The sequence below is a fragment of the Haemaphysalis longicornis genome, unplaced genomic scaffold, assembly GCF_048455015.1.
Source record: "Haemaphysalis longicornis isolate Haplotype H1 unplaced genomic scaffold, Haemaphysalis longicornis Haplotype H1 scaffold_12, whole genome shotgun sequence".
In the NCBI taxonomy this organism is placed as follows: Eukaryota; Metazoa; Arthropoda; class Arachnida; order Ixodida; family Ixodidae; genus Haemaphysalis; species Haemaphysalis longicornis.
In genome coordinates, this window is record NW_027526225.1 from 89,038,488 (window position 1) to 89,061,625 (window position 23,138).

Below are 23,138 nucleotides of genomic sequence, written 5' to 3' on the forward strand. Positions count from 1 at the left end.
CGGCATTGCCCCGGTATTTTTTCCTGCAATGGCGAACTTACGGCTTGTAAAACAGCTCCGCTGTTAAAGCGAATGCGTTTCCCCATATACTAGTTGGTCGACCGGAAAGCTCTCTCTGGTATGGTCTCTGGACACACGGCGCGTGCGTGAAACCGGGCTTACATTGGGCCTCCTCGATTATCAGTCCCTGATCGTCTTCGGACTGACCTAGAAGCGATCCGGCGCTCGTTTTTCCCATGTATTCCTATGGGGCTTCCGGTCCGGGGGCAGTCCTCGGACTGACCGCGGACCGTCTAGGACTGGTAAATCGAGGAGGCCCAATGTTTCAAAACGGTTACTCGAAAGTCACAAAAAAGGAGCGGTTACAGACTCATAGATAAGGCAATACACGTGTCGATCATGCAGAATGAGTACTATAGTACACCTTCATCTCCATAATCCACATATCGGTGCACATTTAGATCATTCGTAGATGCGTTTACTCAGTGCGCGAAAAATCGTTGCATGGATTCGTTCTTCATCTGTGATTTCGGTCTTTGAAGGTTTGGCGATTGATTTGACGTGCTCTCAGCGAAGGTTGGACGCAGTTTTAGCTTTGGCGCTTGCCTAAACTTTCCTGAGTTAGGTAACGCAAAGTTTTATGCTTTTTTTGTGGTTGCAGGTAACAACTTTGCACGTAGACGACACTGAACAGGCCTGCGGTGGCTCCGTACACCTTTCGTAGTGTTCCGGCGGTCTTCGCGGTGAGGAATCGAACACCGGTGACCTCGCGTGCACGGTGCACGCCGATTACGAGTCGCGATAAGATACGCGTAATCAGAACAGCACACATCAAAACGGAACACATCATTACAGTTGAGGCTGGATAGAAATAACGCGCACGTCGTCTACGTTAACAAACTACGAGCATAAACTAACGGCAGAATACATAAATATGCACAACACACTCCTTCGAATATGGAACTATAAAAAAAAACTGGCGCAAGGCTGGAGAAACAACGGAGCTGGGGGTCGACCTAGCTTCTTCAGGTTTTTGTGTTTTGCTATGTTTTGGTAGGATTTTCTAAACTGTGTTAAGTTTTGCAGTGCTCCCGCTAAGCTATGCTGTAGGTGTTTGAGGGGTGAGGCAAAATGTAGCCAGATTTTACAAGGTCATTACGGTCGCTCCCCCACACTGACAGTGGATCCGAGGGGGTAAGAAGCTAGGTCGACACCCTGCTCCATGGTTTCTCCAGCTTTGCACTACCAGTGCAAGCTCCGCCATTTTTTTAGATGCAAAGCATCTCTTGCTCTATGCTCCGTCGTCCGTCCGTCGTCCGTCCGCACCTCTCCCCCATCTCCCCACCAGCTGTGCGATAGCGCGCGCTCTACTTATCACCGCAGCTGCGCGATAAGCGCGCATGCGCGTCTCCTCTCTCTTCTCCTCCTCTCCAGTCCATCTGCTCTATATAATAAATAACACCACCTTCCCGCGAGGGAACCCTGAGTTGATGCGAAGCATCTCGGGGGTTCCGAAACGTTCACGAGATTGGGTATCAAAATAACGGAAAATGACGGAACTCCGAGATGCTTCGCATGAACTCAGGGTTCCCTCGCGGGAAGGTGGTGTCATTTTTGCGATTTAGTAGCCCAAGAAAGACTATCACCTTCAAAATGGTGTAGTAAAAGGTGCGCATATGCATATGCTCCTTGTGCTCACACTCGAGCAGGCATGAAAGCCGGCTTCACTGCTATAATACCCTATCTGCGGTGGTGCACCCTTTACAGGCGGCGCAGGTTTTTTAAAAGAGAGAATTTAAGTTCACAGATAAAAATACCAAGAAATTGTCCAGTGCGCGCACGTGAGCGCGGGCCTCGCGGTGACGGCCAGGCAGTTAACCAAACCAAGAAAATGCCTAACGCTCGTGTATGCGTGCCTCGCAACGACTTCCCAGCATGCCCTGCGCACGTTTGTCAAGACAAGCACACCCACTTAGGAAGATTGGCCAAGATTAGCAAAAAAAAAAAAAAAATCCTCCAGCGTTCACTGTATTCGTGGCAACACTTGCTCGGAACGTAAATGACACGTCATAGTGTACGCTCCTTCAAAGTGATGTCCACGGATTATCACTTCAGAAAAAAAAAAAAATGAAAGAAGCTAACGCTGAGAGCAGCAATTATGGATTAAAGGTCGTTGCGGCAGTGAAGATGGAGCAAATCGTCGTGATGGTCATGAAGGTAGCGTACAGCTTCGCTACCTTCAAGTCTTACGTGTAAGTGTGAGCTTCCTTCTTTTTTTCTTTTTTTTTTTTTTTTTGCTATCATCACCGGACCAAGCTCAAGCTTAAACAGATCCGCTGTTAAAAATAATTGAAGACCCATTGGTGAACTTTAGGAATATGGGAGCATCTCGACCTTCTACCTCGCGTGCAGGAGGCTCCACCGGGTTCGCATGCCTTGTTCCGGCTTCGTTGTTTCGCCGCCCTGCGCCGAGGGAGGTGGCGAACCGCGCGTCGACTTGGCGCCACCCTCGCAACCTCGGCACCGCTGCGACGTCAGCTCTGTATATGCCCTCCCTCCGCTCTATCGTACTCTGCTGTCGCTCGCCTGTTGGCACACCGACGCACTTCGACGCTAAAAGTTTTGCCGACACACCCCAATCTATTTCTCACGCAATAATAACGCAGCACTATACGTACAACTCACGAGAATATAACGCAAGAGTTATCGCAAACAACCCTTCCAGCCAGATTGCAGAAGTCCGGGATAGCGTGACTAGATAAGGTTAAAGAGTATCAGCCCTCTTTTCTCCTGTTATTCCGTGCCGCCGCCATGATCATTGGGCAGTTCGCATCACGTGAAATTTGTTTGCAATGCGACGGTTCATGGGCACCGCCATTTTGTTGTTTATGTGTTTTAGTCGGTCAACTGTGGGAGACCCAGTTTATCCTCCCTGCTCTGCGGCTGTGCGCGACTGATGTCGTCCGAACGCGAATCAAAGATAACGCGCGCAGCAGCATCTTAGCAGCAGAAGTATGCCGAAGATGCCGTTTTGCTGAATCTCGGCAGTGTTGTTATCAACCGACCTGGGACGGTATTCTCGTAACTGTCCCTTTCGAAAACGTCCCTTTCGCGTCCCTTTTGCGTCCCTTTCATCGTGACGTACTTCCGGTTAAGCAGTGGGCCCTTTATTCAAATAGCGTAACTGTTCTTGCAAACGCATTTTAAATAACCGAAACCGTATCAGAGTATCTTTTATGTGTTTATTGTTCCGCGAGTGAACCGCGACGAAAAATCGTCTGCTCCGAGCAGCCTAGGCTCATAGCTCCGCCGTGCTTGCATGGCGTCACATCCGGGTGTTCGCTTTTAGCAAATCAGGGCTCGCTCAAAAGGATACCGCCCCTGGTCGAAGTTAGTGGCGAGACCATAGAAGCAGCCATCTCGCAACACTGATAAGCACTAAAATGGCGGCCATTGATGACGTGCGTGCCACAGTGTCTCTTTCGTTTGGGCCGATTCTAAGAAAGATAGGCGTTATCAGACGTTGGCGCGTTGATCTCAGGGACCGCTATCATTGTCTTGACGTAAGCGTGTGAACTTCAATTGTCCAACAAGAACGGCAAACTGCGGCGAGAATGGAGGAAGGAAAGGGGGGCAGCGTGCCTTTTTAAATTAAATTTCGTGAAGTTGTTCGAATGTGCACGTTCTTTTCGTGGCCGCGTTGAACCGCCAGCCGGCCGGAGGCGTAGGAATTGCTGGCCACGCACGTGCGAAAATTCTGGCAGCGCACGCAGGATTCTCCTTGAGGAGGGGAGACAAGGGCATGTGTATTATTCTTGCGATTTTTTTACTCGGTGTAGTGCATGGGCGGAACGGTGTTTGCTAAGATAGTGGAGTGGTATGATATACGCTACTATGCCTCTTGAACCGCGGGAGCACTCTGACGCCCTATCAACCACTCTTCCAAAACATCAATCAGAAGCGGATGTAGGAGTAGTGATTGAAGGTTTGCGTGTTTCTGCATACACTCCATGACGGTCTCTGTTCTTAGAAGATCGTCGGAGAGTATAAATAGACCCTGATTTTCTGTCATGACTTAAGATTCGTTGCTTTTAATTACACATTATTGAATGCTAAATTCGCAGTATTCCAGCTCATTTAGTAGCGAGTTCACTGATCAGGTTAACTGGCTGATTTGGCGACTGGCGGGTTGATCGAGTAGCCGAGTGAGTGAGTGATTGAGTGAGTGAGTGAGAGTGGGTGAGTGTGTGGGTCAGTGAGCGAGCAAGCGAGTGAGTGAGTGACTGTGAGTGAGTGATTGTGAGTGAGTAAGAGAGAGAGGGGGAGTGAGCGAGCGAATGAGTGAGTGACTGAGTGAGTGAGTGAGTGAGTGAGTGAGTGAGCGAGTGAGCGAGTGAGTGAGCGAGTGAGTGAGTGAGCGAGCGAGCGAGCGAGCGAGTGAGTGAGCGAGTGAGTGAGTAAGCGAGCGAGCTAGCGAGCGAAAGAGCAAACAGTTAAAAAAAACAAACCAAATCCTTATTTTTTCTATCATCACAAGGGAAGCCGAACAGCAACAAGCTGTTGTCTCAAGCAGCTTTCTGCAGTGAACTGACCCATAAAGCAATGCACGATACGCCTGCAACGAGCCTTCTTATCCCCCCCCCCCTCTTCTCTCGCAGGCAGCGCAGGCAGCCCCCTCATGCTGTCTCCCCCGCTGTCCTCACGTCTGCTGCCCCCTCCCGTCTCCTCCTCCGAGCGGTCCACGCTGCTTCAAGACGTGCTCCGTGGCTGCGACGGCGCCGCCGACTGGATGCGTGCCTTCGAACGCTTCAACTCTCCCGGTGCCCGGTCGGCTTTCCGGGCACCCGCGGCCGCGGCTGCCGCGGCGGCAGCAGCGGCAGCGGCTCAACTCTGGAGGCCGCCTCCGGGATGTCTTCTGGCCGCCCCCGCCTGTCCCCTCTTCCTGCCGGCCTGTCCACCCGGCTGCCCGCAGTGCGCACCGCTGCTGGGACAGGCCTGGGCCCTCGGCGCTGACCCCGGAGGGCTCAAGCACGAATGATCCGGAGAGCCGCCTCTTGCCTTTCCAACGCTTCCCTTCGTCTGTACAGAACACGTGACCAAGCCGCAGCATACGAGTAGAGACGCGCTACTTTCTTCTCGGGGGCGGAATTCTGAGTTTTGTCCATTCTGCTGAGCCCAAGGGCGCGGGCTCGGTTCCCGGCCGCGGCGGCCGCTTTTCTGATGGAAGCGATCAAAAAGCGAAAACGCCCGTGTGTTGGAGATTTCGCCGCACGTTAGAGATCCCCGGGTGGTCGAAATCAATCCGTATCCCTTCACTACGGCGAGCCTCATCTCCTGTGTAGCATCGGAGCGTTAAACCTCACAAGCAACGAGTTTTGTCCATTACATGTCTGTTAGAAAGTGTCCACTTCGAGCGAGCTCTGATTGGCTGATAGTAGACGACGCGCGCGTGACGTAAGACGAGCAAGGCGGGACGTTGATTAATGCGCAGTAGTGGTGCAGGGCCGTGAAGACGAAATACGGGGTTGGCCGATTAAAAAGACTTCTTTGAGCCGATAATAATGGCGCCGATTTAGTTGCAAACTTTGGATAAAAAAAATATATTAAAGAAAGCAGATGAAGCAGTGGCGACTCTCCAGTTTCCGTCGACGTCACTATGACGTCACTATGACGTCAAAGAACCTTGTTTGTGCGATTGGTGGCCGCCGACTAAAGCTACCGCCCATAAACATGATGGGGTGATTGTAGTGGGGCCGCTTGCTCCATTAGCTAGTATCCCTTGTACGCTAACGTGTAGTTATAGTTCACTTAACACACTGATAACTATGGCTCAGTTCATTTCGCGGACAGCTTTGTAGACAGCTTACGAAGCAGTAAAATTGGAACAAATTGGAACTGGAATATTGGAACGGCGTCTTGGTCCCAAACGCAACACCAACGCAGACGACGGCCTCGTAGCAGACATGTTGAGAAACGCAAGCCGCAGGTTTCGTAAATAATATAACCGTTATTATTACAAACATTACGTGATTTAAAAATTAAACAGTCGTCTTCACCACCAGTAAAGTGTACTAAATATTTCAATAAAAAAACAAGCGATTTTGTCCCAACATTAATACGCAAAACGGTGGCTCTGGCGTCACTTTTTTAGTTCAGACAGGAAGGTATGCCGTCTCCTCGAAGCAGTCTTCGTTGACTGCTTCATTCGAGTTCGAACGGGGCTTAACACGGCGGGCTGTCCGCGAAGGCGGCAACGAGGCCGTATAAAGGGGAAATTGTAACGCACCTTATGTCTTAAAACGCCTCAATTTCGTCACTGCTGCTCATATTGCGTCGCTCTGGTGCGAAATTTCAATTTTTTCAATATTTCTTTCGTTTTTTTTAACGTCTTTCATGGCCCAAATGGATCTGCGTGAGTTACCAAAGGCTACCGCATTTGCACGATTGTAACTCGCACATTTCTTTTGCTAAGCGCAGGTCTAAAATATGTGTGCGCCTTACAATCGCACACAAAAGCGAAATCAAATTCACAGCGATATCCAACTCAATCCAATCCAAAACAACCCACCGATATCACGTGAGTAAATTTTGGCGTACCTAAAACGTCCCCTAAAATAAAATGCCTTTTATGAGGTACGTGGCTTAAGTACGGGGTGTCATGTTTTTACATCTGCGCGGCACAATCGGCGGCAACTCATCATATTTTTGAATTTCCGTAAGTAAACTAACCTGCGAGTTACAATTGCGTGCGCGTTGGAATCGTGAAAATACGGTAGCTCTTTCAAACTGAGGATGGTTGTATTTTGTCTCCATGGCCTCTTTGAAGGCTTCAAGTGTAGCTACGTCGCGTCTTAAAAAGGGCGCGAAATGGGCATTTTTGAAACAGACACAACTCGGAATTCCTCCCCTGTTCTCATTTCGTCATTGTGATACGAACGTTTGCTGCTAGGCGTGCACCGGTGAAGTTTCTGTGGCGACGATCGCGCCTTTGGTGAACCGTCGCTGTAACCTGTAACCAGACACTCCCACGTGGACTCGACGACTCCGCTACTTTACGTGTGGTGTGCTTGCTGGTGAACTGATTCGGTCGGTATAAGCATCAAATAAAACAGTTGCTTTGAAATGTGTTCCTGAATAGCTTTTCTTCTTAGAGCGCAAATTTCTTCATACTGTAAACACTCGTTACAACAAAAGTTTCGCTTTGTTAGAGGTTTTTTTTTTTTTTTTTTTACCGCTCCAACTGCAATGCAGACACAAAAAATGAAGGACGTTCACATTAACGCGTAAGACTTGAAGGTAGCGAAGCTGTACGCAACCTTTACAACCATCACGACAGTTCAAGTCCACGATTGCAGCCGATTTTCTTCTTCTTCACTGCCGGAGCGACCTTTACTCCATCATTGTTGCTATAACTGCAATCTTCTTTCATTTTTTTTCTTTATAAGTGATAATCATTGGACATCGCCTTGGAGGTGAGGACGTCCGCTATGACGTGTTTTTCTTTACAAGGAAGTGTTGCCACGATTACAACGAACGCTGGAGTTTTCTTTTTTTTTTTGTCAATCTTAGCCAATTTTTCTTTGAGGGCATTCGCGTTTTGGCCAGTGTGGGCCAATACCCCTAAGTGCGTGTGTGCTCGGCATTTTCTTGGTATTTTTAACTGCGGACACGAAAAATTACGATTTGCTAAGCAGCTTCGCTGTTAAAACCGTTAAAGCAGTTCCATTCAACGTGAAAGCTGTCAAGTGTGGAGGAATGATTCGCCAAAGGGCTGTGGCGCCCTCTCTTGACTAGTTTCAGGATCAGCCCGGCGTTGATACCGAAAACAGTCAAGAGAGGGAGCCACACAGCCCCTGAAAAGGCCCGTAAAGAGACAGAGGATTGAGTTTTCATTATTTTGGCATAATTAATGCGTTAATTCATGATTTTTTTCTTATTTTATATTATTGTGTACTTATTTGCGCCCTAGCAACGGCAGCGTCCGTGTCAACGGCACCGCAAAAAGGTCACCCCAACACTTTGCATAGGGGTAACGTGTCCTGTGTAGCGCAATAGTATTGATATCGGCTTCGTAACGCGAGGGTCCCACGTTTGATCCCGATCAGGGGAAGCGGTGATCTTTTCGAAGCCTCTGTTTGGGAGCGTGACGCCGCGTGACTGCAGTAGCTAGATACAGTGGTGCCCGACCACGAACGAGCTACAACGACAAGCCGCGCCGCATGGGTGCTCCGCACTTAAAAGTCATCACCGCTTTCAGCGAAGTGCCGCTTATAGCCAAGTCAGTTTCCCGACCCGAGGACTTTGTTATAACGAGAGCTTACATAAACTGGCGCAAGGAATAAACACTATGTCGTCCTTCTGGATAAGTGGCCGCGACACGTGCTTGAAGAGCGTGTGGAAAAGGTGCGGGGAAAAAAAAGAAGGAAAGGAACCTGTTGTGAGAGAAAGATGTGTACCGAAAGAGAGAATCGACGTTGTCGTCAGACCTAGAAAATGCCCATCGGTTCTGCAAGCCGACAGCTCTGAACGGCACGTCGGTGTAACGCAAGACGAAACATGTGGAAAAAATGCGACCTCGACTTTGATGTGCAGTACGAAAGTAACGCAGGGTTGCATTGATAGGAACTCTGAAAAGGAATCTCAACCGGAAGGTTGCATATATAGATGTAAAGATGAGTTTCTGAATAAAAAAAGAAAACGGCTTGGCGTCCACACCCTTTTTCCCGGACACTTCGCTAAACAATGTCAGACGCCTTCAAGTCCGATGTCCGGCCTAGTCGTGCAATGAGTTGCCTAAAGTCTTTCGGACGTCTCGGCTGTGAACATCCGTATAGGAAGCACGATCACATTTCTTTTGCTCGCATCCTGAGAGCCGGCTTTTGACCGACCAATTAATCTACCAGTAATTTAACAAACACAATCAATAAAACACGGTCGGAGAAAGAAGACTGCGGTACGCGCTTTCTTTCCGCTGCCTACAGTAACTTCTCTGCTTAGCGGCCAAAGGTATGCTTTGCGTATACGCAAGGAGGTTACTCCTCAGGACCCGACACAAAACTTACTAACCAAATGCAAACATTTTTTGCCGGTCGGCAACGGGCAAATTAATCCTAACTGCGGAAATCGAATACCGTCACCTATTGCCCCGCCTTCGTCCGTCTCTACGCCGCTCCTATACTCTAAACGCACGTCAGTCAACGTTGACAGAATCCACGAATTCCTGACATGTCGTCCTCCAGATGCCACCTATTCGTTAACGCGGGTCGAAAGCCGGTGAAATAGAGAAAGAAAGAAAGAAAGAAAGAAAGAAAGAAAGAAAGAAAGAAAGAAAGAAAGAAAGAAAGAAAGAAAGAAAGAGATGAAGAGAGAGAGAGAAGGAAATAAAGAAAGAAAGTGAAGAGGACTAAAATATAACAAGAATGGGGGAAACCGTGATAGAGTTTCCCGCCACCAACCACACACCGCAACGTCCGGGCAGTGTCCCACTCTGCCTCCTCCGTGACAAGTCGCGACAGTAGTCACCGCGGTTTTGCGCGCCCGGTTAGCCTCCGCACAGCAGCCGCGGTCCGCCTAATTGGCTCAAACCCCAGGGCGGTGAATCCGGAGGCGAACACGGGCGGGCAGGCAGGCAGGCAGGCCGTATGGTCTCCCCGCGCGGTCGGGCTCTCTCTTCGCTGCCCCGTCGCCACTGCTCCGGCAGCAAAGCTGTTTGTTCTGGCGCGGATTTCGGCGGAGAGGAATGGCAGCGAGGATATGTCAACACGCGCGCGCCACACACCAAACCGCCACTCGTTCCCCCCCTCCCCCCTTTCTTTTTGTCTTCTGCGCCGACAACCAAATACGCCCCCCTCCTGCCCCCCTCCGCTCCCCGCATCCCAACCTTCTCGTCTAACACGCCACCGACCCTCAACCCTGGGGTCCTCTTCTCAAATGAGGCGAGCATCGCACGCCACACCGGCGCTACCCAGATTGGAAGGCCTGAACTTCCTGTCACCATCACAGGTGTGACGTAATCTCTTCCAAACAAGAAAAAAATTAAGTTGAAATTCCTGTTTCCAAGCTATTTGTATAAACACAATTATGACGAAGGTTGCTTGAGTGTAGTGGCAGACACACAAACGCGCAGACACTTTTCCTCTATTAGCTCCTCGCTTTCATAAGGATGATTAGTGCGAGGGCATTAAGTGGCTTGCCGAGCAAAAAATCCCGGGCCATCTCCACTAACTTGAAACCTTGGGAGGGGCGAAGCATGCAGTGTAACTATTCTTGGCGCCTCGGCGTTTTTGCCAACGAATATGAAACCGTTTGGGGTAGAGGTATACCTTTGCTGTAAAAGTCTTTTGTCTTTGGTTCACGAAGCCCTCTAGCGCGAGGCGTTGGAAAACGAGTGTACCGGTGGTTTTTTTAGTACGCGTTACGAAGCGCTCCAGCGCCAAGCGTAAACGAGTATCCCGTTGTTGCTTTTTTTTTTTTTTTAGAATGCGTTACGTTCTAGCGCGAGATATAAACAAGTTTACCGGTGTTTTCGTATCGTGACTACATGAGACGACGATTACGACGACGACCGGAGACGCCAAGTGCCCCAGCCCCTAAGGGGCTTCACCCCTAAAAAGCCGTCGTACCCGGAACGTGAGAGATCGATTCCCATTGGATCCATAGGTCCAATCCGTAGATGCATAGATCCATAGAACACGACCCCATCTGCCCGTTCTGCAAAAAGACGGAAGGCACCCTGCCGCACATACTGGCAGAGTGTACTGAGCTCAAGAATCCTCTACCTTCCCTCCCCCTTCCCCTTCCCCCCCTACCCGAGCGATGGGAGATCTTGATGTCCAGCCCCGACCTGTCGACGCAGCAAGAGCTCGCGTCCAGGGGCCAGGAGCTATTGGACTCATATGGGACTCGTGACTAGGGTTCCACCCCGTCTGACGCCTGCGAGCGTCACCTGAAATGGGCTCAGCGAAAGTTGTTTCTCTCTCTCTCTCTCTCTATGTAGATTCATAGCGCGCACCCCAGACACAAAACAAATGTCGCTCGCGCTGCCTCACCCAATGGCGCAGCAGTCACCAGTGAGCCAGGCGCGGCTCACCGCCTTCTTCCTGGTGGCGCTGCGGTCACATCTGTTTTTCTCTGCACCAAACGTGTAGGAGCAGTCAACTACCCACTTTTTTGTATACCTCGGCTTCCTACCTTGCCCCGCAGAGTGTGTATTTGTCCTTTGTCATAAGTAAGTCGACGGACACAGGGAATCGAGGCCATGACCTCGTTCTCCCTTAGAAGCTGCAGAAATCGACCGAGACACGATACATGCCGTGCATGGTGGCGCATATTCAATACAACAAAGGCGACACGAACTCGATTAGCACGCGCGCAAAGATAATGGTAAGTGCAGTGATGTTGGCCACAGCCGGGGGTTTTGTTTATTCTTTTTTTTTTGTCTTTTCTAGTCGGTTCTTCTAACCACTTAGTTGAGTGGAGTGGCGTAACCAGCTAAAACTTCAACGTGTGGAAGCCAGCCCAGTAGGCAACAAAGCTGCTGGGGGGGGGGGGGGGGGGGGGGGGGGGGGGTTCCTAGTTCAATTCCCAGGAACAGATACTTTGTTAACGTGACCTGGAATGAGAGCGTCAGAACTCTCGCATCAAAACAGGCGACTCCGCTGTCTCTGTTCTGTGAGAAACGACGCCAGCACCGCGTTTACATTCAATATAGTACTTAATTTATTTAACGGCACCCGCCGCGGTGGCTCAGTAGCTTAGGCGTTGCGGTGCTGAGCACGAGGACGCGGGTTCGATTCCCGGCCATTTTTGTGATGGAGGCGAAAAGCAAAAAACGCCCGTGTGTACGAGATTTCGGCGCACGTTAGAGATCCCCGGGTGGTCAAAATTAATCTGGAGCCCTCCACTACGGCGCGCCTCATCACCTGCGTTGCGTCGGCGCGTTAAACCCTACAATCAATCAATCAATCAATCAATCAATCAATCAATCAATCAATCAATCAATCAATCAATCAATCAATCAATCAATCAATCAATTTAACGGTATTTTGTCACGGAACATGACTCGAGACGGAGGAGTAAAAAAATAACTATTATATATAATAGATACCGCAAGGGGTATATGACACAACACGGCACTATACGGTTAAAAAATTGGTAAAAAAAATTGGTAAAAGACTTCCACGTGGGGATAGTCGAATAAATGCTTAAACCTGTTTGTGCTTTTAAAGTCAGCTTCACCTCATGGCTTATATGCATTGCTGAGAAGACATTGAACAAATCTGACCCCAAAGTAGGTAGGCACAAGGGCCTCAAAGTAAACACCTCTATAAAACCGCATGTGTCCCTGTTAAATAATAAACGCTGAGCATATTCAGAGTCGGTTTCAGTGCTGTACACAAACGCTTCCGTGAGAAGACGGTTTTAACTGGCAATAAATGTGAATATGGTACGAAAGGGAGACGGCCCTCGACCCTTCGCATGCGCCGAAAATGGTAATAAATAAAGCGTTGCAGACAGATAGACGGGTTTCTTCGTAAAGACCACTCATAAATTTAAGGATCCGAAATTTCTACAAACTGAAAAGTGAAAAAAATCAGAAAGTTCCTAGTAATAATTGTCAGAGAATGGCTACGCATTTTTTTCCTGGGCTCAGCCCCACACGTACGACTCTACGTAGGTTCGTCTTAGAGGCCCTATGCCTTAGGTACCTTCATTAAAGGCCCTTTTATTAAATTAAGGATATTATTATGAAATATCTCACATGGCCTTTTAATACAATTAGGAGCGCTTTGTGTCACGCGTTACAAACCGACGGGGCGATTTCTGGGAAGTCACCCAAGAATGCTTACGCATTAAAAGAATGCGTTCGTTGGTTCGCAATGCGAAAGAAATTTGTACATAGTTTTGTCCAGATTCCAACTTGGCAAAAATAGTTGCACGTCTAGTGAAATGAAATGCGTTCTGCTCATAAATGCCGCATTTTTGAACTGAGTGAAAACAGCTCAGGTAAATGGGGAGAGGGATACTGCGGATGAATACCCGCGGAAAAGAAAAAAAAACCGGAAAAATCACAACTCACGTTGTCGCCGGGGAGTAAGAAACGCAAAGAAGTCGAACTTCGCCAGTTGGTACAAGTTCGAATAATTGCGTCTTGCGTCGGTAGCTTTAAGCATGTAGTTTTTTGTTGTTGTTGTCGTTCTTTCTAAACGAAAAAAATTGCCAAGATCAGCACATTCAGTCGGCATTCGTTATTCCTTGTCGCTTCTTGCGCACCCTTTAAGCGTTATGAACATAACAAAATATTGATTCAACATACGAGGACACCACAAAATCGGCAGCCACCTGACGAAATGACATTTCCAGAACAGAAAAAAAAAAAAAAAAATGGCCGAGCATCTGCCTGCTTCGCTGAAAACGTCGTCAAAAGACGATAGCCTTCCTCCTTTCTACACTCTTCCCCTCCCCTCTCTCTTTTTCGCCCGAATAATACAATGAATATTTGCTCAATTCAATTTCTCGGTGTTCGCTCTGCTCACGCGCCACCCGTCGATCCGTCGAGACGTTTTGCTTCTGTCGGGCTTAGAACAGCTCGAGCCAAGATCTTTTGTTTTAAAGGGACCATGCAACACCTTCGATAAGCGCGTTCACTGTGTCCTTCGCGTCGGAAACGACTGCGAAAGCTATAGTTATCGCCAGCACGGAGCGGCACTGCGTGATTTACTCGCCGCACCAGATACGCCTTCCATTTCTGCTTTGTTTTTGCCGCTTTTTCTTTAAAGTCGCTGTCGAAAAGCGTTCATTGCTGCAACTGAAGAAAAACCGGCCAACAGCCGCTACATGGCCTCAGTGACGTAATTCGAGCCATCGAAGAACGTTAAGACTGGGAAAGAGAGAAAAATCTTTTGAGCGAGTTTACAAGTTATCTGATGGGCATAGAGCAGTAATTTTTCGCTGAGGTACTTTGCGACCCCTTCATCTAAGTACTGGGTGTGTTGGGTGACTACGTTCTGCAAGAATTTAAGAATTCAAGAAACGTTGAAAAAAGTGATGCACGGCCCCTTTAATGCTTGCTTTTATCCCACCTCTCTTAACACTGTTTTCAACGAGCTTTTTATTTTTCATTTGCTATCGTAAGAACCAATGCGGTACGTGTTCTTAATTGAAATAACATTTGTGCCATCGGCTTTGTATTTACCTTTTGCCGAAGATATGCCTAGGTCACCTTTATGCTGAATAATGTGGACATGTATAAGCCATGGCAGGCAGTTTTAGTAGTTTCGAAAGATCGTATTTTGTGCTCAAGTCTTTTCGTCGGTCGGTCGACAGACAGACAGACAGACAGACAGACAGACAGAGGACATTTTCGTCTCTAAGTAGTCCAAGAGAGACCATCGTATTTAAAACATCAGGCCGCAGGGTAACGTCAGGCTAGTCTTCTCATTTTGGTGGCGTTTGGGAGCCTTTTCCCCCGCCATCGCCCCTTCAGCACGCCTGCCCTCTCTCGCATTCGACTTTCTTCTTTTTTCCCCATCACTCGGTGGCCGACGCGCGACCTCTGCACATTCCTGCAGCAGCCGAACGGCAGGGCCGAGCAAACACACCTGCTGCGGCGTGCACGGTCTCTCCGCTTTGGCGGGGAGGCCATGACCGCGACACATGCGTGTCTCGCTCTTTTGAGGGCCGCCGCTGCCGCTCCAGCAGCAGCAGTCGTCATTCTCGACCGCCGCCGCCACCGCCCGCGAAGCTTTCGTCACTCAATCTGTTGCTCTTTCTTTACGGCGGGCGAGCCGAGTTGCTCGTACACGCGACTGCGACCATGTATGAGCAGAGCTGGGAATAACCGCGGATTGGCGTATACGTAGACTCCGGACAACAGTTTCGAGCGACCAGAGGCATTCTACGGTCGGCATTGCACACCAGTGCTACACCGTATTTGCATGATTCTAACGCGCCCTCGATTTTAACGCGCAGTAATTCAACACCCGGAAACCACAAAAACAACTTGGCGCCGATTCTACCATGCACGTGAAATAATGCGGTTAACCATTGCCTCAGGATTGCATAAAGCGTTTTTTTGAACATTAATCCACCAACGCTGTGAGCAGCTAAAGGACGTCGTTGAAGCTTTGCATTTAAAAATGATGTCCGTTTGGTTTCGCCAATCGCGAACCCACTGCCCGATTCCCATCCGCTTCCGCCAAGATGAGTACTTTGCGAAACATGTTTAAGTAGCGCGGTAAAGACGGCACAATAAGTAGGTCTCTACTTATTGTCCCGTCTTTACCGCGCTACTTAACCATGTTTCACAGTTCGAACCAACTAGCCCACATTGCGTTTAAATGAAGCCTCCACCATTCGTTGAGCCGCTTCGTTTCGGTTTAGAGTTGGCGTTTTCGGTTTTCAGGTTTCTCAGTTTTGAGCCCGATTGTAACGCGCAGGTATTTTTGAATGGCTATTTAAAAAAAAATGGTGTGCGTTAAAATTGCGCACGAATCGATGCCTTGGTTAGCTCAGTTCTCAACAAGTTCAAACCAGGAAATAAATTATCAGTTGTGTCCATTTCATCTTCGCTTCATCATTTAGAGCGAGTCCTGGTTGGCTGGAAGCAGACGACCGGGAGTGATGCAGCACAAGAAAGCCGGGCCTCGGTTTCTCTGCATATTTTGTTGGCCAGTGGCCTGGCAACTGCAGCGACATCATGGCTGAAAAGGCCGCGAAACCGACATTTTTGAAGCGAAATCTTTCTTGTTGGGACCGCTGCCGTCCTGTCAAAAACCGAATGCATTTCCCCATAGACCGGTTGGTCGACCGAAAAGCTCTGATAAGATCTCTGGACACACGGCGCGTGCGTGAATTACCGGGCTTCCGTTTTGTCAAAACGGCTACGTGAAAATCGCGGCTAAGGAACGGTTTTATAAGAAAGGCAATACGCGCATCGATCGTGAAGAAGGATTACAATAGTATATACCTTAATCTCATAACCACGTATCGGTATTCTTTTATATCGTTTGTAGATGGGTTTACTTATAGTGCGCGAGAAATCGTCGCATGGGTTCGTTCTTCGTGCGCGATTTGGGTCTTAGGAGGTTTGAGCATCGATTGGACGCACTTTCAACGAAGGTTGGACGCGCTTTTATCTTTCGCGCTTCTCTCAACTTTCTTTTGGAAGGGTGGGTAAATTTTGAAACGGACACAACTCAGAGTTCCCCCCAAGTGCTATATACACTGCGGTTGCCCAGTGCTTCATCCGGTACACCACCAACGTGACGTGTCATGAATGAATGAATTTATTGTTACCACAATGGAAAGTAAAGACCACCCGCAGGCGTAGTATGTCTTACCAGAGTCCTTCAATCTGGTCTTTCAAAGACCAGTCCTTCAAAGGTCGACACCGAAACGCCTGCTGGCATGGGGGTGTGGTGAATGGGGAACAAAGGTAAACAGTAAAAAGAGGAGAATTGTAGCTGGCCATGAGGCCTTTCAATGCTCCTGGTCTGTCGCTGACGTGATTTATTTATTTATTTATTTATTTATTTATTTATTTATTTATTTATTTATTTATTTATTTATTTATTTATTTATTTATTTATTTATTTATTTATCGATCGATGGGTTGGTCGATTGATTGATTGATTGATTGATTGATTGATTGATTGATTGATTGATTGATTGATTGATTGATTGATTGATTGATTGATTGTGGAGTTTAACGCGCCGACGCTACACAGGCGATGAGGCCCGCCGTTGTGGTGGGCTCCGGATTAATTTTGGCCACCTGGGGATCTCTAACGTGCGCCTAAATCTCGTACGCACGGGCATTTTCGCTTTTCGCCTTCATCAGAAAAGCGGCCTACGCGGCCTGGAATCGAAACCGCGTCCTTGGGCCCAGCTGTACAACGCCTTAGCCACAGCCACCGCGGCGGGCACGCTACTGTAAATTTCATTTACGCTTGTTAATCAGTGTGCCGCCTCGTGCATTCACCTTTTCACAGATGTGTGCCAGTAAGAGCACGTGCATTTTACGATCCACGTTACAAAACGACGAGCTCAACCATTGCACGCTGCAGCTGCGCACAAAAAAGGAAAAAAAAAAAACCTTTTCGACGTTTTCGTGCGGCAAAGACCCCGTAAATGTCCAAATGACAGCTTTTTATTGGGGGCCATGATTTAGACGTTTACAACTACTTCAGACTTATCGGCAAGACGCTATAAGGTGGCTATAATCTCTTCTAGAGATTATAGCCACCTTCGTCATGCATGGAAGCCAATTTTTTGTGAATCAAGGCAATGCGAGGTAGCAATCCCTAAACTCCGGTGCAAAATTTCCCAATTAATTTTTTTTTATCTCTATAAATCTGGTCTGGCTCCATCTCCACAGTGCCGTATCTGCGACGAACCGGAAAATACAGAACATTTCCTGTTTAATTTCCGCAGCTTCTCCTCAATGCGACGCACGCATCTGGAGTCAACCTTTAGGCGCCTCCACCTTCCGCTATCTACTTCCGAGGTTCTGTCACTGGGCACTTCCGCCCTAGGAGTCCGCAACAGGGATGTTGTGTCCGCCCTTCACTCTTATGTTGCGGCGACAGGCCGGATTTCCTGCTAGCCAGCTCAGCGTTCATATCTATTTAACGTTCCTTTCTGACTCTACTTTCATATATATAATAAAAAAAGATTTCTGTTCCGTGTTTCCTTTTCTAAATTTTAAGATCTAAAATAATATAGGTCGCATCCTGATTAGTTACGAACCAACCCACCAACCCCGTAAAGTTGCCTTTACTGTGTAGCTTAGTCCGCGTATAATTGTTGAAGTCAACGCTCGGTAACGGAATGGGAAGAAAAAAATGGTTTTGTAACACGGCACTCGCAAGTTCTCAAACAAGAATACCCGAAAAAAGAAAACACACGCAACAAAATTTTTTTTAAGACGCTGTGGTTTTGTTCGTTTTACTGTAGCACCAATAAAAGATATAAAACATGAACGCACAGCGTCGATTTGTATTTCTTTTTCGTTATTACATGGGAGAACACGCTCATAGAAGACAGTACGAGGACAATCCATATTCAGGCGAACCAGAGAATACACTGAAGTTAGGAAAAGCACGAATACATCAAAATTCAGGCACACATACACAAGCGTTCAAGAGAGGGAACAATTTGGTCAAAATAATTACACACAAGGTACAAACGCCACATTATCTCGGAAATTTTTGTTTATCTAGGTGGCTAAGCATTCCGATCACATAAGCGACATCGCCACAGGCTGTACAGACCAATTAAAACAGCCGTTTCATGTTGTGGGTCACCAGGAAAGCCGAACAGCAACAATCGGATTGAGAAAGGCGTGATATCCATATCTTTTCTGAGTGTTCGCTGCAAAACGTCCCAGAAAAAGACAGCGTCCCTGCAATCTACAATCGTGATGTTGGAAGCTCCTTGTTGAATTTATTTACCCTGAGGAGCCGTGCCATCATTGTAAATTTTCGCCCTGAAAGTGGATAGAAAGCACCCAATCCTCAACGCATTTTCGTTTCTGTTCCGCACAATTTTCTACAGATGTAATTCGTCCGATGCTATTATAATGCATAGTCTGGTTCCAACTCGAAGGAGACGGAGTGTGCTCCACTAACATTTGGGGACGTCAAAAACAAACGAGATAGAACGAGCAGGAAAGCGGAGGAGGAAAGCATGGCGAAAGTGTGAGGGGGAGGGTGGTATGCCGAGACGGTGCGAGACGGTCTCTCCGGCGGCGACGCACTACGAGATGATTGAGAGAACGAAGAAGTCACCGAAGGTAGAGCGAGCAGAAGAGCAGAAGATGAAAGCATGGCGAACGTGTGAGAGGGAGGGCGGTATGCCGAGACGGCGTGATACATCCTTCTCTTGGCGGCGACGCGCTACGAGATAAACGAGAGAACAAAGAGGACACCATAGATAGAGCGAAAAGGAAAGCTGAGGATGAAAATATAGATAAAGTGCGAGGGGGAGGGCGGAATGCCGAGATGGCGCGAGACGGTCTCTCCGGAGGTGACGCGCTACGAGATAACTTAGAGAACAAAGAGGACACAGAAGATAGAGCGAGCAGGAAGGCAGAGAATGAAAGTATTGCAAAAGTGTGACAGCGAGGGTGGTATGCCGAGGCGGCGCGAGACGGTCTCTCCATCGGCGACGCGTTACGAGATAACCGAGAGAACAAAGAGGACACCGAAGATAGAGCGACTCAGTGGCTAAGGCGTTGCACTGCTGAGCACGAGGTCGCGGGTTCGATTCCCGGCCGCGGCGGCCGCTTTTCTGATGGAGGCGAAAAGCGAAAACGCCCGTCTGTTCGAGATTTCGGCGGACGTTAAAGATCCCCAGGTGGTCAAAATTAATCCGGAGCCCTCCACTACGGCGCGCCTCATCGCCTGCGTTGCGTCGGCGCGTTAAACCCCACAATCAATCAATCGAAGATAGAGCAAGCAGGAAGGCAGAGGATGAAAGTATTGCTAAAGTGTGACAGCGAGAATGGTATGCCGAGGCGGCGCGAGGCGGTCTCTCCGGCGGCGACGCGTTGCGAGATAACCGAGAGAACCAAGAGGACACCATAAGTAGAGCGAGCGGGAAAGCAGAGGATGAAAGTGTGGCGAAAGGCGCGAGACATGCTTCCGCGCGGCGACGCGCTACAAGACAACGCCAGGGTACATCGCGCGCCTTCGTGCGTTCGCTGATGCGGCGATCACTTCGTGAGACGCAGCAGCCTGTATGCGTCGTCACCCATCAGGCTGCAGTTCGCCCTGCGCACAAATTTCGCACTTTCGCATTGGGAAGCACTTTAGGACATCGCTTTGTCCGTGGCTTGTCCCTTGACGTCCGTGTACTGTGTTGCGCATGCGCAAGGAGCATTGGATTGGATTTGGATTGGATTAAATTTAATTGTATAGGATTAGATTGGATTGGAATTGTATATACTGTACACACGCGTTGTCACTCATTTACACGCGCGAGTGGGCAATGCCACGGGTGATTTACGGTAAGAACGATCCCCAGTGCTCCGCCCACTCGTCTTGATTCACTTCGTGGAGATGCGTGAATTTTTCAATCCCCTTTTTCCGCGAGCGTTAAATAGAGCCCCTCACTGACCGTTACGTACAACAACCCCCGTTGCGAGGAAATCTCTTTCTTCGAGTTTTTCAACTGTCTCGAACGCAGCGCGGGAAAAATAAACTATCACCGGTAATAACGAAATACCTATTATAACGCACTCATTCTTTTGTAGCCCGGATTTCGTTATGACGAGTGTTTGCTGTAGCTAGTTTTATAACCAGCCACTCGGAAAGTTAGTTCCCCGTTTGTTTTGGGCCCCGTTGGCGCCATTTCCGAACCACGTGATTCCCCTCCCGTCCGTCACAAGCTTGTCGCCCGAGGCTGTCAAGAAAGGAGGAAAGGGAGGCCCAATTTCGCCAGCGGCGCGAGTATCAAGGGACATACGTCCTCAATCAGGGGCACAGCGACACCCCCGCGCGCTGACGGTCGTGTTTCCGGTTCGCCTCTTCTCCGTCGGGCAACAATGGCGGTGTCGTGGGCAAACACAGAAGGGGAGGGGGGTGCGGGGCTGTTTTGACAAGCAGCCGAGCGTCGAGAACCGCCGGCTGCGTAATCGCGTTACGGCGCCCAATGGAGCGGCTGTAACGGGCTCTAGACACGCTAATCGCGTTAAGGCAGCACCTCCGTTCTCCGACCCTCCGATTGCAAATGAGCAGCGCGTTTATACACTCACCGTAGGCCGATCGCCCAACCCCAAGACGAGAATGACTCCGCTCGCGTCAGAGCCTCGCACGCCCAGGGCTGAATCTGACGTTGTGATTGGACGAGATGAACGTGACGTCACTGATGGGAGCGAGACTCGGCCAATGGGAGGAAACAACGCGAATGGTGCGAAGAGGAAGCTCGCGGGTCTTGTGATGTTGATATCGCTCTCGCCGCCGGCTGTGCCGAAGTGGAACGTGACTATTGCACATGTATATATGCGCGCACACCTCGGCAAGGAGAGAGACAAAAGAACCGCAACAACACATACGCTGCCCCGCATGGCCAGGTTTCGTGGATAAACACCGCACACATGGTTTCTTTTGCGGTTATGCGGCGCGCAGCGAGCTTGCTTCAGTTTTGGGTGGGGCAGTAGTTGCGTGTATATATATATATATATATATATATATATATATATATATATATATATATATATATATATATATATATATATATATATATATATATATATATATATATATATATATATATATATATATATATATATATATATATTTATATATATTTATATATATATATATATATATATATATATATATATATATATATATATATATATATATATATATATATATATATATATATAATAGAGAGAGGCCGCGTGAATAGGGAGTTAGGTGAGTTCGCTCATCGGAAACCTGCGGACGGCTCTCAGCGGTGGTGGAATTGGTATGTTTGTGTTAGTCGGCTGAATAATGACCTTTGGCTGCTCCGCTATACTATAACCACGCTTCGTGTCGCTGTTCGAAGCGTAAATCCAGGTGGCTGCCCTATACCATCGGTAAACACTTTGCTCAGAGCCCTTGCGATTGAAAACGATGTGTGGGAGTCAACAAACATTCGAGTTCTGTAGTAGTTCACCCGCTGTAATGGGCCGTTCGGAGCACGAGTCAAATCTTGGTTCAGTATTAACGTATAGGCCTAACTTCCGTTGCAGTAGGTTGTTGAGGACGATCTATTGCCTGTCAGTCACTTTTGCCAGTTGAATACGAAGTATGTCTCTGTGGGCGTGCGCAAAATAAGTTAGAGATGGCCCTGGATGCGTCAAAACTGCGCTGAGAAAACCTTCCATTGCGTTTCGGTTGAGGACTGGATAACGTGGATGCTATAGAAGCTTCTCTGTTTATGAAGGGCGCTTTATATTACCGGGAAAAAGTAAAAAAAAATCCCGAGCCATCTCCACTAACGTGAAACCTGGGGAGGGGCGGAGCATGCAGTGTATAAGTGTATTCTTGGTGCCTTGGCGTTTTTGCCCACGGAGATGAAACCGTTGGCGGGTAGAGGTATAAAGCTTTGCTGTAAAAGTCTCTTGTCTTTGAAGCACGAAGCTCTCTAGCGCGAGGTGCAACAAACAAGTGTCCCGGTGTTTTTTAGTACGCGTTACATTCTATAGCGCGAGGCGTTAACGAGTTTCCCAGTGTTTCAGTACCATGACTACATGAGACGACGACGACGACGACAGGAGATGCCAAGAGCCCCAGCCCTTAAGGCTTCGCCCCTAACCAGCGCAAGTCTCTGTTCTCTCCCGTCACCTGCGCTCTTCTCCAGTTAGGTATACAAACCCCGCGCTGATAAGAAACCGGCACGTTTAGGCAATCTTAGAATGCTAAGAATGCCAGAAAGCAGCGGATATAGATTGGGAGGCTACTGGAGTCGATGACCCCATGAGGAGACGCCAGACAACAAAAAAATTACGCCCACCTCACCTCGCGGGAACCCTGGTGTGATGCGACGCTGAAGGGGGTTCCATTGTGCGTTTCCGTTGGGTCGATTAATCGAATTGCGTGAGCAATCGTCGGGAAATGCGAGAGAGAGAGAGAGAGAGAGAGAGAGAGAGAGAGAGAGAGAGAGAGAGAGAGAGAGAAGAGAGAGAGAGAGAGAGAGAGAGAGAGAGAGAGAGAGAGAGAGAGAGAGAGAGAGAGAGCAATCTAGCGCGGACGACCGTCGACTGAGAGACCGGCCGGAGCGCGGCACTCCGATTAATGCGCAGCGCGCCCGAAGGAGAGGAGACCGCGGAGAGAGAGGGCGCTGCACAGCGCGCTTGCGCCGCCCACCGGCGGAGTGAGAGAGCGCGCCGAAATGCGCGCGCCACAGACGTTAGGGGAGGGGGCGCGCTATCACGGCGAGAGGAGAGGGGGTGAGCGGAGGAGAGACCCAGCTGTGCGGACGCGGACAACGACGACGCGGGAAGGACAGGGCCGCCGGCAAGAGATGCTGCTCTCAGCGTCGCATCTAAAATTTACAGAAATTCCAATTGTGAAAGGTGGGCAAGTGGGCGTGCCATTTTATGTGGTCAGTGCGCATGATGCAGATGTGCACTTTTTCGTGTATAA

The 23,138-nt window shown here is 48.8% G+C and overlaps 1 protein-coding gene across 1 annotated transcript in view; it reads left to right on the forward strand.

Moving 5' to 3' along the window:
- Nucleotides 1-7,081, forward strand: part of LOC144162059 (uncharacterized) — a 21,615-nt gene extending 14,534 nt beyond the window's left edge. The window contains exon 3 of the mRNA XM_077692572.1: nt 4,659-7,081. Coding sequence (XP_077548698.1) covers nt 4,659-5,038 — 380 coding nt within the window. The 3' untranslated portion in view covers nt 5,039-7,081. The remainder of the gene's footprint in view (nt 1-4,658) is intronic.
- The last annotated feature ends 16,057 nt before the right edge of the window (nt 7,082-23,138 follow it).